Source organism: Berghia stephanieae, chromosome 2 (genome assembly GCF_034508935.2).
Source record: "Berghia stephanieae isolate SIO BIC M18660-M18661 chromosome 2, UCSD_Bste_1.3, whole genome shotgun sequence".
Lineage (NCBI taxonomy): Eukaryota > Metazoa > Mollusca > Gastropoda > Nudibranchia > Aeolidiidae > Berghia > Berghia stephanieae.
Window position 1 is genome coordinate 83,318,881 of NC_088361.1, and position 13,049 is coordinate 83,331,929.

Sequence of the window (13,049 nt, forward strand, 5' to 3'; positions counted from 1 at the left end):
TTTGTCATAATGTTAATTTTTGCATATGTGAGCATTTTTTATCATTTGGCTTAGTGTTCATTTAAACATGACTGTAGTTTTTATTTGCTGAGTATTTATTTATCATATTAAAAATGGAAAGCTAACCTTGCCACAAGGGTACCTAAAATAATTGTTTTATTACCATTAAACTGTTAATCGTCTTGATATCTGCCATTAGAGGGAAGGTTGATATTTATTCGTTTAACCAGATGATATGATATTCTGTCTTTTTTTTATATATATGATGGTATTAATTCATTTTGCTAAATTATTGTTAAGTTGCTTGATACACAATGTAGAGTTTGAAAAGCTGTGGCTTTTTACTTGTCATCCTCTGACACTCATCATAGCATACATCTGTGTTATGATACATGAATAAGTTGTAATAGTTACAATTGACATTTTCTCAGAGCTTTGAAAGTTAAAAACTTTTGAAATGACTCTTTAACGTAATGTCAATATTGTATAAAGTTGTTACATTTTTGATATGCCTGCATGCAGTTTAACCAATGCTGAATTTAATTGAATAAACATTATATATGCATTTTTTCATTGCTGTTTTTGTTTGTTTGTTCCCATAGTGGGCAAGGGGGTACATACTGTGTCTTCTATCCCCTTATATCTGTTTTCCAACTAGCATTCTGTCTTTGTCTTGGAATGAGATTACTTGGTTTTGCCCTGGCCCTGACCGGATACCCTTGGTGAGAGGGAAGCAGTCAAATGTAGAGTTAGTTTTGGGAGATGATATTTTTTTCCTTGTAAATCATCTCCCTGTTTTATGTTTTGTTTATACATTATTTATGATTTGTAACTCCCATAGTGGGCAGGGGGGTACATACTGTGTCTTCTATCCCCTTATATCTGTTTTCCAACATGCTTTCTGTCTTTGTCTTGGACTTGGAATGAGATTACTTGGTTTTGTCCTGGTCCTGGCTGAGAGGGAAACAGTCGAATGTATAGTTAGTTTTGGGAGATGATATTTTTTTCATTGTAAATCATCTCTCTGTTATGCACTGTATTATGCTTTCTTTATATTATATATGATTTGTAAAACATTTGAGTGTGTTCCTCTTAGCGGGGACCTGTGCTTGTGTCTGGATGAGACTTTTAGTGATCTCAAACTAAGTACTTTGATAGAGTGCTTTTGGAACCTACACCTGTTTCTTATTTGAACCGATTCCCCTTTGTCTTCTCTTTTCTTGGATGCTTTATTGTAATTCTAGAACTTTTTACTATTCCATTTTATTCCTTTTTACTGGCGCTTATATGACCAAAATGTGTTGCAAGCACCGTAAAACCCTTAAAAACAAAACAAACATTGTTTTTTTTTGTTTTTTTAATTTTAAATTAGAAACGGATTATTAAAATGGTTTTTTTAGATTTAATTTGTTTAATGTGTTTGCTTTATCTGGATGTGGTGCATTGCTTATTGTGCCGATCACCGAAGTTGCAAAAGGCACTATTTGTGCCTATCACCGAAGTTGCAAAAGGCACTATTATAATTATATAAGTGTACAGTAAGTAGAAGAACTGAATGCTATTCTGCTAGAAGCTGTGTGTATAAGCATGAATAACTGTTAGCTAAAAACATTTTTTTTCTTTAAAAGAACAAAGTACTAACGTAATAAACAGAATGGTTTGGACTCAACACCCTTCTTCAGCCAGTAACAAAAAGTTATATTATTATTAACCCATCCCGTTCTCGGGGGGTTCCCGACATAGTGGGCAGGGAGGTACTTTTTCTATCTTCTATCCTGTATCTGTTTTTCAATTACTTTCTGTCTTTGTCTTGGAATGAGATTACTTAGTTTTGTCCTGACCCTGGTCGGAGTCCTTGGCTGGGATGGAAACAGTCGAATGTATAGGTATAGTTTTGGGAGATATTTTTTTCCTTGTAAATCACTGTTATTACTGGGTTTTTGTTTTTTTTAAATATATGATTTGTAAACATTTGAGTATATTCCCCTTAATGCGATCTTGTGCCGGTGTCTGGGTGAGACTTTAGGTGATCTCAAACTAGGTACTTGTGCTCTTGAAATCTACAACTGTGTCCTATTTGAACCAATTTCCCCTTGTCTTACCTTTTCGTGGGTGCTTTAATTGTAATTCTAGAACATTTTATCATCCCATTGTCTTCCTTTTTACTGGCGCTGATATGACCTTCGTGTGTTGCAAGCGCCGTAAACCCCTTAACTGGGTGGGGTTCCTGACCTCCCATAGTGGGCAGGGGGGTACATACTACATACTGTGTCTTCTATCCCCTTATATCTGTTTTCCAACATGCTTTCTGTCTTTGTCTTGGAATGAGATTACTTGGTTTTGTCCTGGCCCTGGCCGGAGTCCTAGCTGGGAGGAAAAAAAGTCAAATGCATAGTTATTGTTTTGGGAGATGATATTTTTTTCCTTGTAAATCATCTCTCTGTTATGTATTATTTAGCAATGACTATCCCTCACAAATCTTTGGGCCTCTTTTTCGCTCACGAAGTGCCCGAATTCGCGTCAAAATATGGGACGAAGCCGTTTCGTATATGCTATTTAAAAAAATTAATTACGACGCTGTTTATCGATGAATATGACTGAAAGTTGGCACACAGTTAGAAAAAATGTCATTTTAGATTATGTCAAGCGACAAAACTCTTGCGATTACCAGAAGACCGTTAAAAATAGATTTTTACTCTTTGGAGTAAAATATTTCTAAAACTACCGGGCGTGGAGGTTTTGTCGCTGACAAGGTAATACATGAACATTTCTTCTTTTTGGTTGTAAAATTTCATATGAATATGACGAGTACTTTTCCCGTATTTTACAAAACACCATCCTAATTTGCTCTTCAAGTTTCAATCTTTTAATCCACTTATTACGCAAGATACAACCAAAGGTCGAAAAAAATGCCGAAAAAGCGTCCCATATTTTTGCGTTTTTTTCCTCTTTGCGGGTCATCCAAATAAATGACACCTTTAAAACTGTATAACTTGTTTATTTATGAATGGATTTTCAAAATTCAAAAACATTTTTACTCAGTGGCTTGGATTTTAGACAAAAAATTTTCTCAAAAAGAGAAAAAAACATTTTTCATAGTCATTGTTATATTATTATACTTGTTATTTTGAATGTATAATGTAAGCATTTGAGTGTTCCTCTTTGTTGGATTTTGCGCTTGTGTCCGGATGAGACTTATAGGTGATCTCAAACTAAGTGTTGAAAATACAGATGAATGAAGAATTTATTGTATTACTTCCCTTTGTTTACGAAATTATAATTTGCCTTTATTCTGAACTGTTTGGACTGCAATGTTGTTGGCTTTTGATTTTGAGTGAAGACGAACGAACACATGAGGCATTTCGGTGTTATTTTATCTTATCTTATTGACTTTTGACTTGATTATTAGACAAATATTACATGGTGCCGAAACCCGGGAGTCATAAGGTAAAGATTTAGCAACTTTTAGAGTGATGGAATTCACAGTTTGAACTCGTTCGTCGGAATTCTGAACTACTAGGCCTTGGTTTCAGGTCACGGTAAGGCCAAGTATCGACATTCGTTTTTCGATAAATTTGACACACCATTGGACACATTTAGGCCAAACTAAGAATTGGATGGGTTTTTCGTGTTTTTGACATTTTGATGCTGCTATCGTGTTGACTGATTTGGAGTACTTGAAAATAACATTTGATGTTTACTTAATTGAATATTGTTGCGCTTCTACTATGGATGACGAAGCGAAAAGAAAACGAGTAGCGGCAAGAGGCTGGCTGAATCGAGCAGGAAAAAGATTAGACGATTCTTTGCGAAAAACAGACATTGAACACATCGAATTTACAGCACTTATTGATGAATTCGAAAAACGGTTAAAAATTCTAGACGATGTGCAATTAGAAGTGGAAAGTGCTTTAGGAAACAACATTGATGAATTAGAAAGTGACATTGATGATGCAGCTGACTTTCGTGACGGAAAGATGGACATACTTTTGAAGACTAAAGGAAAACTTGGTTCTTTAGCGCAACAGACTAGTAATAGCGTTAACAATGGAACGACTCGTTCGAATAGTGCGACAAATAATAGTGATGCAAAATTACAAAATTAGAACTTCCTACCTTTTCTGGAGACTATAATGAATGGCAACCATTTTGGGACAAATTTTCGGCAGTTATTGATTCATCTTCTATTCCAACCATCAATAAGTTTACCTATCTTCAATCATTAGTCAATGGTGAGGCAGCATCTGCCATAATAGGACTTTCCTTAACTGAAAGAAATTATGAAAACGCTAAGGACATTGTACAAAACCGATTTGGTAGACCAGAAAGGATAATTTTTGGTCATATCCAGGACCTTTTACGAGGAAATTCTCTTTCGAAAGATAACTCAACTTCGGTAAAAAGCTTGTGGAACTTGTATGACAGCATAAAAAATCATGTGCGCAGTTTGGACAATTTGAACATCAGTGGGCAGCAGTATGGCGTTTTCCTTACCCCACTCGTGTTGCATCAGCTTCCAGCTACAATTCGATTGGAGTGGGCCAGGAACGGTGAGGGGCACGAAGGAAACCTGGAATATCTCCTTACATTCTTGTTTGAGGACATTAGTAGAAGGGAGCGATCCCAGACGTTCCAGCCCGAAAAATCGAGTGGATCCGGTCGTAGTGATTATAAGGAGAAGAAATACCACCCCACTGCATCTTCTTTCGTTGTACATGATTCCAATTCTAAAAGAATATGTGTGTTTTGTGGTCAGACTCATTAAGCAGACAAATGTGAGGATATTAGGTCCTTGAACTTTGAGGAAAGAAAAGATAAAATTAAGAAAATGGGACTTTGTTTTAAGTGTTTAGGTCGACATCTCTCGAGAGAGACTGTAATCGTTCGTGTTACTTTTGCAAGGGATCCCACCATTCAGTATTATGTAAACAAAAGATCAATCCAAAACAGACTGACCAGACAGCTGTTAGATCTGATGCTGACCCCTCAGTGCATGTTGGACTCTCACATGTGCATTCACAGAAGTTAACCACACTTATGCAAGTTGTACATGTGATGGTTCGGGTATCAAGGTCTGCATCATGTTTGACAGCGGGTCTGACAGATCCTTTATCACTAGAGACTGCGCTAAGAAACTTAGATTGAAAAGAGTTGACCAGATTAATCTAAAATATCATTGTTTTGGTGGAGATAGTGGAAAACCAGAGCAAAAGGAAGTTTTCCAATTAGAATTTTTGGGAAATAAAATCAATTTAATTGTTATGAAAACTATTTGCGCCCCTATGTTTCGATCAGCAGTAGACAAGGAAGTACTGTCGGAGTTCCCTGACATCTCTTTTGTTGAAAATTATCAGATTAGTGAAACTGTCAAGGTAGATGTTTTGATAGGATTGGATTGGTATTGGTCTCTTATTAAAGATCAGAAAAGTTCATTATCCACAGGTTTGGTAGCTCAAAAAACTGTCTTTGGGTGGATGTTGTTTGGGGCTTGCTTGAGAGACCAATCTGGGGAAATTGTTCAAAGTAAAAAATCTCAGATAATGTTTTGTCAGACAGCAGTCTCTGATGGGACTGTTCGTAAAATGTGGGAACTATAATCTATTGGAATTGATCCAGATGAGGTAAGTGATGAGAAGACTGAGAATGAATTTTTGACTTCCTTTTCAGATCAGATTGACGGTAGGTACACTGTCAGGTTGCCATGGAAAATGTGGGTTGCAAAAATTTGTTGTTAAACAATAGAGAGACTGCAGAAAAACGCTTGAACAGCTTGACCAGGAAGCTGGATAAAGATTTATGCTTACGAGAGAAATATGACTCAGTACTCTCAGAATATGAAAATGAGGGTATCATCTCAGAGGTACCCCAAGGAAACTTGGAAATCGAGGACAGACCTATCTATTATTGACCGCATCGCCCTGTGGTGAGAGAGGATAGTTTGTCTACTAAGGTAAGACCCGTTTTTGATGCTTCTTGCAAAGGCATAAATGATGTATCCTTAAATGATTGCATGGAGGTTGGACCAAAATTTATACCAGATTTGGTACAGATACTTCTCAGATTCAGAAGATGGAAGTTTGGACTAACCGCTGACATCAGGAAGGCATTCTTACAAATCAATCTCTGTTTACCTGATCAAGATGTTCACAGATTTTTGTGGAATGTCAATGGTCAGATTCGCACAATGAAATTTGAGAGGGTTTGTTTTGGGAATGCTTGCAGTCCATTTTTGCTCAATGCCACGATAAGAAAACACTTGTCGACCTTTGAAGTTTCACCCACCGTTGAAGAGCTGAAAAGCAACCTCTATGTAGATGATTGGCTCACTGGAGCAGACCACGAAGAAGATATTTTGAACATGATGACTGAGGCACACTGTGTAATGCAGCAAGGAGGTTTTGAATTAACAAAGTGGACATCCATTTGCAAGGAGAAGAAAGATGACATATTAAGGACATTTGATGGATTTGTTGAGAACAGTACCACAAAGGTACTTGGTCTTTCCTGGAATACAGAAGAAGATAGCTTTGTATTTGAAACATTACCAATCCAAGAGTCATGTCTTTTCACAAAGAGACTACTTCTGAGTATCACAGCCAGGTTGTTTGATCCTCTGGGATTTCTCACTCCATTCACAATCTCCTTAAGAATAATCTTTCAAGAGACATGGAGACAAGGATTTGATTGGGATGAAGTGCTCCCTGAAGAGATACAAAAGAAATTGAACAAGTGGATGGAGGACTTACAAGAAATAAAGAAATGGCGGATACCTCGCTGTATCACACTCAGGCTTTGGACAAGTGATGAAAAAAAAACAGCTGTTGATTTATGCTGATGCCTCTGAAAAAGCATACGGATGTTGTGCTTACATGAAAACCACAGATGGAAACCAGATTAACATTTCCTTGGTGATGTCAAGAGTCAAAGTGGCACCCCTCAAAAAGGTCACCTTACCCAGACTTGAACTAATGGCTGCTCTTTTAGGCGCAAGACTTTTGAAATTTATTATAACCTCCCTTGAGTTGAACACTAACATTCGATACACCCTTTGGTCCGACTCTCAAATAGTATTACATTGGATAAAGGGGGACCCAGCAAGATGGAAGCAATTCATCCGCAATCGTGTGATGGAGATTCAAAATTTGACTGACCCATCACATTGGAGACATTGCTCAGGTGAGACAAATCCCGCTAACTTTCTGACTAGAGGCGTGAGTGCTAGTGTCTTACTGACCTCACACAGGTGGCTAAGAGGACCTGACTGGTTAAAAGAACAACAGACACATAGTGATGAAGAGACACTCACTGAATATGATGTTGACTCAATACAGGAAGAACAAGAGATGATAGAGACACCAAATGTGTGTTCTGTTGAAACAGATACCAGACCCCTTATAGATTTTGGAAGATTTTCTAGCTTTGGAAAGTTACTGAGAGTAATTGATTGTCTTAGTATTGAGTTTTGTGAAAAAGGTACGAAAAATTAAGGATGACCACAACAAGGAACTGACTGAGGCTAAACTGTTTCTGTTCAAATCCCTTCAGAATCAATACTTCAGAGAAGAGGTAAGTTATCTTGAGAAGGGACGAGTCATTTGGAAAGGCTCTCCTTTGAGGCGGCTATCGCCTTTCTTAGGAGAGGGCGGTTTACTTAGGGTAGGAGGAAGATTGGAAAAGAGTCAAGACTTATTTTGATGAAAAGTACCCTATTATCCTACCTAAATGTCACGTGACACAGTTGTTAGTTAAGTCACAGCATGTACTGTTGAAACATGCTGGTGGTAACCTCCTTATGACTTCCTTGAGAAACAAATACTGGATTATGTCTCTTAGACAAATGGCAAAAAGAGTCATACGTTTCTGTGTGGAGTGCCAGAGACAGGACTCCAGGTTAATGGAGGAACGCACTGGGCTATTGCCTGAGAACCGTATATCCAAGGCCACACCTTTCAGTATTATAGGTGTTGACTATACAGGACCCTTATTTTGCTCAGACAATGAAGGTAAGAAACTCTACATTTTGTTGTTCACCTGTGCGGTTACACGGGCTGTTCATTTAGAACTAGTGGATTCCTTGACTGCTGCTGATTTCTGCTTGGCGCTGAAGAAATTCGCATCGAGGCGGGCTATGCCTGCTGTAATCTATTCTGACAATGCACAAGCCTTTAGGAAAGTGCAGGCCTTGATTAACAAGGAACTTGGTCATGAAACTATCAGGTGGAAGAAACAACCTGCGTTAGCCCCATGGTGGGGAGGGTTCTATGAGAGAATGGTTCTTTCAGTTAAATCTAGTCTTCGGAAGTCCATTGGTAGGCGGTCAATCCCCCGAAAGGAACTTGAAACTGCTTTAACTGAAGTTGAAGCTTGTATTAACTCTAGACCACTTATAGGGTCCTCTGAAAATGAAAGTTATTTAACACCTTCTCATTTCCTGGTAGGAAGGGGTTGCCCACTAACACCAGTGGAGGTCACAGATCTAAATAAGGTTTTAGATTTACCTACTCTTGAGAATGAGCATACAGGGTTACTTGACCCATTCTGGGCCGTGTGGAGATTAGAATACATTCGAACCCTGCCTGCTTTAAAAAGAAATAAACGTGGAAAACAGGGATTGTGTGAGGGAAATTTGGTTCTCATCCAAGATCCTAATAAGAAGATAATGATGTGGGATATGGGTCGGGTGCTAAGGCTGTTTCCTGGCACAGACGGGTGCGTACGAGCAGCTCAGATTCGAACCAGAAACCAAATTATTGACCGACCCATTCAGAGATTGGTTCCATTGGAATTGGATCAGACTGAGGATCAATCTGAGGATTGGTCTACTAGTGATGATAATTCTTTTCTTGAGAACAATATAAAGACTTGTGATTAACGCTTGGTAGAGAATGAGAGTGTTGGGTCAATGGGAGAATCACAAAGAACTCGTTCTGGCCGTTCTATTAGGCCTAGAAATGTGTTGGATCTTTAAATGTTGTTTGAAACTAAATGCATTAGTCTTATGACTATGATTTTGTTCTAACTCTATGCTTGATTATTTCATTCGTATTTTTTTAAATTTTGCCTGAGCAGAAAGCAATTCTGTGACCTTATGTTCTCTTTGATTTCCCTTAGTAACGGGTATCTTTGGGTAATTATTTGAGATTATTAATTATGATTAATGAGAAGATCATGTAAAAATTTTTGGGTGTTTGGGAATACCAGTTGAACCAGACAGTGCATTTTGTAATTTTGTTTTACTCTTAATTTGGGGCTTTGTTTTGTTTTGTTTTTGCTTTTGTTGGCTTTTTATTATTTTTTTTTTATTTTGGTTGATTAAATTTGGATTCTTTGGTCTTACATAGGCTAAGACCAGGTGGGGAGTATGTTGAAAATATAGATGAATGAAGAATTTATTGTATTACTTCCCTTTGTTTACGAAATTATAATTTGCCTTTATTCTGAACTGTTTGGACTGCAATGTTGTTGACTTTTGGCTTTTGATTTTGATAAAAAGGAAGTGAAGACGAACGAACACATGAGGCATTTCGGTGTTAGTTTATCTATCTTATTGACTTTTGACTTGATTATTAGACAAATATTACACTAAGTACATTGATTGTATGCTCTCGGAATCTACATCTGATCCACATTTGTTCCCAGTTCCCCTATGTCTTACTTTTTCTTGGATGCTTTAATTGTTATTCTAGAACGTTTTACTATCCCATTTTCTTCCTTTTTACTGGCGCTGATATAACATAAATGTGTTGCAAGCGCCGTAAAACCCTTAAAAACAAAACAAAACAAACTGTTACTTTCTGTCTTTATTCTTGGGTGAGATGTACTTTGCTTGTATCTGGAAGGGACTTTCAGGTAATGTCAAAGGATTGTTCGTAGAATAATCTGTTTCCTTTTTGACCCAGTCCACTTTGTCTTCTTTTTTTTTCCTTCGTTGCTTTTAACTTCATATCTACAAATTTCCTCTATCATCTTCCTTTTCACTGGTGCTGGAATGACCTAATAATATATCGCAAGTGCCGTAAACCCCTAAATACAAACAAAACAAACCAGTACCCAGCTCATCACGATATATAGCCGTTTTAATAATAAATAATGCTGAAAACTTATATAGCGCTATAACTCCGAGACACCAGCGCTAAGCGCATAACAAATTACTTTGGCTGAAATATACTCATTCACACACACAAGCATACACACACACATACACACACACACACACACACACACACACACACACACACAACGCAAACCAGACAGACCTATCTTACTTGCTTCTCATACCATCTCCTAAAGACGAAACATATGTTTTAAGCGAACGTTTAAAAATAGACAAAGATTCTTTTTAACGAATGCTCTGTGGTAAGGTGTTCCAAACAGAGGGTCCGAAATGAGAAAAGGATCTCATTCCAGCATTTTTCCGTATTGGAGGGACAACAAGTTTGGTGGAATCACTGGCCGAACGTAAGGGGCAGGTTTTGAATATCTTTCAATTAGTTCCGAAAGATAGGAAGGGGCAGTGCCTTCAAGACAACGATACACTAAAACACAAACTTTGAATTTAATCCTTTTCTTAACAGCAGCCAATGCAGGTCATGAAGCAGAGGTCTGGCAGAATCGCACCTACGCTTCATGACTACTAGTCTGGCAGCGCTGTTTTGGACAATCTGAAAACGTCTCAGATTATATTGCGAAACGCCAGAGCATTACAATAATCCAATTTCGATAGTACGAAGGACACAACCAGGTGTTTGGTCACATCCTCAGCAGATATGTACCGTCTAATAGAAGCAATCTTTTTTTAGTTGGAAAAAGAGATATCTAACCAAATTACCTGATACTCCATCGACAGTCCAGGGTCTAAGAATGTGCCAAGGTTTTTCACTTTGTCCACAATTTGAATGGAGACATCCACCAGCTTCAAATCTGTTTCACTTTTCAACTTCCTGTTCCCAACATACACAACACCCGTCTTATCATCATTCAGTTTCAGTCTGTTCTCATTCATCCATTTCTTAACACTTTGGATACAAATCTTACTATCGGCTGATACTTTTTGTAAATTTCTCGTATAGGAAACGCAGTACAATTGCGTGTCATCAGCGTATTGGTGGTAAGACAGACCGAAACTTCTGATGATTTTAGATAGAGGGCCAACGTACACAACAAAAAGAACGGATCCGAGTACTGAACCCTGGGGAACCCCACAATCAAGAATGATTTCCTCAGATCTATATTCATCCACCCAGTGGTGGTTCTAGCCTATTTACAATGGTGGGGCAAAGATGATTCGGTCATATATATATATATAGTAGATGTCATGCTTTGAACGTTTAATGGGTTTTTTTCTTCTTTTCTTTTTGTTGTTGTTATTTGATGTTTTTAAATTGAATAATTTGAAAATACAAATCAGCATTGTATTGTCATTGATTTTACCTTTGATTTTGATCAAAAGGCAAATTCGAATTTTGTTACTTCATTTATTTTAAAACAGGTGAGCACACAGATTGAATTTTATTTATTTTACCAGCTGATATGTCAAAAAAATGAATACGATTGTTTTGGTCGTAATGGTTACATTTTGCTCGTTGAACTGATGGTTCCTATGGTATTTTGTTAACCAATTAACCCCTAGTAAAACATGCTTTTAAAAATTTGGCCAGAAAACTCTTCCTTCATATATTGATCGATTTAAAGGACCCATGTGCGGTCCCAGGTTTGAGAGTATTTGCCAAAAGAATTCATTTAATTCGATCGATATTTGAAGGACCAGTTTTCTGGCCAAATTTTTGAATTCATGGTTTTTTTCTGAGTTTTACTGGTTAACACAATGAATATACATAAAAGGAAAAACAGATGTCTTATGCAAATTATCAGATGTATACACCATCATATCGTGTCCCTATCATAGCATGTTACTATACACATAATGCTACTTACAAGATTAATGCATGGCATGGAACGAAATCCACCAAGACATTCCTGGGGTCGACAAAATAAAATTACTTCTGACCACTATATTATTATAATATAATAGCGCAGTATCCACTAAGCACGCTCTAATCGTTTTATAATGTGTCCCTTGCCAACAGCAACAAGCAGGACTATATATAACGCCGGTTAGGCATTAATACAATTATTTCGGACAGAAACAACGTTGTTAAGAGCCATGTACTCATTGTACACCTGAGTACGGTGAGAGAATGTGAGTAGAGAATTTTTCTAAGGATTCAACTTTACGCCGCTCAGAGTAGGAATCGAGCCCTGTGCCTTCCAATCTGAAGACCACCTAGACCACCATCCAAAACTAATAATGATAGGAGCACACAATAATAACAGTGAGACGATTAACAATGGAATAAAATATCTCTTTAAAAGGGTACTATATATTTGACAGTCTCCCTCCCAGCTAAAGATTCCGGACATAACCAGGGAAAAAACACCAAGCAATCTCAATCCAGAAAAAGGGTTTCATGGCGCTTGCAAAACATTTAGGTTATATCAGCGCCAGAAATAAAAAAAAAGAAGGAAAGAAATGGGATAGTTAAAAAATTAAAGTATCCAAGAAATTCCAAAAGTAATCAATGTACCTAAAAGTATCATTCAAATGTTTAACAGATATTTTCAACACAAAAATTTAACGATCAGTCCATAAAAAAGAGATGATTTACAATGAAAATCCTTGCATACTTTTGATTATTTCCCTCTCAGCCAAAGGATTCCGGAGAGGATCAGGACAGAACCAAGTAAACCCATTCCAAGACAAGGGCAAAGACAGAAAGCAACTCATAAAATATGTATAGGGGGATAGAAGACACAGCAAGTGACCTCCCGGTCACCATGAGAGAGCAAAATGGAAAGGGAAAGAGATAAGAGATAAAAGACACAGTGAGTGACCTCTCTTTCCACCATGGGAGGTCAGAAGACCCCATCCGGGGAAAAATAAAGAAATAGGAAAGATGAGAACTGACGTGGAACACAACAGTCAGCTGGACAAGCACAATCCTCCCCCCCCCCCCCCCCCCCCCCCCTCTTTCCCCATCCTAAAGAATTGA

The 13,049-nt window shown here is 37.6% G+C and overlaps 3 protein-coding genes across 3 annotated transcripts; all 3 read left to right on the forward strand.

Moving 5' to 3' along the window:
- Positions 1 to 3,728: 3,728 nt before the first annotated feature.
- LOC144964034 (uncharacterized) lies at positions 3,729 to 5,597 on the forward strand. Its single transcript, XM_078897979.1, has 3 exons — positions 3,729 to 4,032; positions 4,227 to 4,751; positions 5,023 to 5,597. The coding sequence occupies exons 1-3, from the start codon at positions 3,729 to 3,731 to the stop codon at positions 5,595 to 5,597; spliced, it is 1,404 nt and encodes a 467-aa protein (XP_078754105.1).
- Positions 5,598 to 6,010: 413 nt separating this feature from the next.
- On the forward strand, positions 6,011 to 6,835 carry LOC144964035 (uncharacterized). The gene has a single exon (XM_078897980.1). It carries the CDS (start codon positions 6,011 to 6,013, stop codon positions 6,833 to 6,835), a length of 825 nt encoding a protein of 274 aa, XP_078754106.1.
- A 957-nt stretch (positions 6,836 to 7,792) lies between these two features.
- Positions 7,793 to 8,872, forward strand: LOC144964036 (uncharacterized). Its single transcript, XM_078897981.1, has one exon. The coding sequence runs from the start codon at positions 7,793 to 7,795 to the stop codon at positions 8,870 to 8,872; it is 1,080 nt and encodes a 359-aa protein (XP_078754107.1).
- The last annotated feature ends 4,177 nt before the right edge of the window (positions 8,873 to 13,049 follow it).

Bases quoted from the DNA above. Each gene is read 5' to 3' on its own strand.
- LOC144964034 (XM_078897979.1), top strand. From the start codon at position 3,729: ATGGATGACGAAGCGAAAAGAAAACGAGTAGCGGCAAGAGGCTGGCTG. The intron at 4,033-4,226 runs GTAATAGCGTTA...TTCAATCATTAG, and splicing joins TTCTTTAGCGCAACAGACTA to TCAATGGTGAGGCAGCATCT. The intron at 4,752-5,022 runs GTCAGACTCATT...GTGCATTCACAG, and splicing joins AAGAATATGTGTGTTTTGTG to AAGTTAACCACACTTATGCA.
- LOC144964035 (XM_078897980.1), top strand. From the start codon at position 6,011: ATGGAGGTTGGACCAAAATTTATACCAGATTTGGTACAGATACTTCTC.
- LOC144964036 (XM_078897981.1), top strand. From the start codon at position 7,793: ATGACTTCCTTGAGAAACAAATACTGGATTATGTCTCTTAGACAAATG.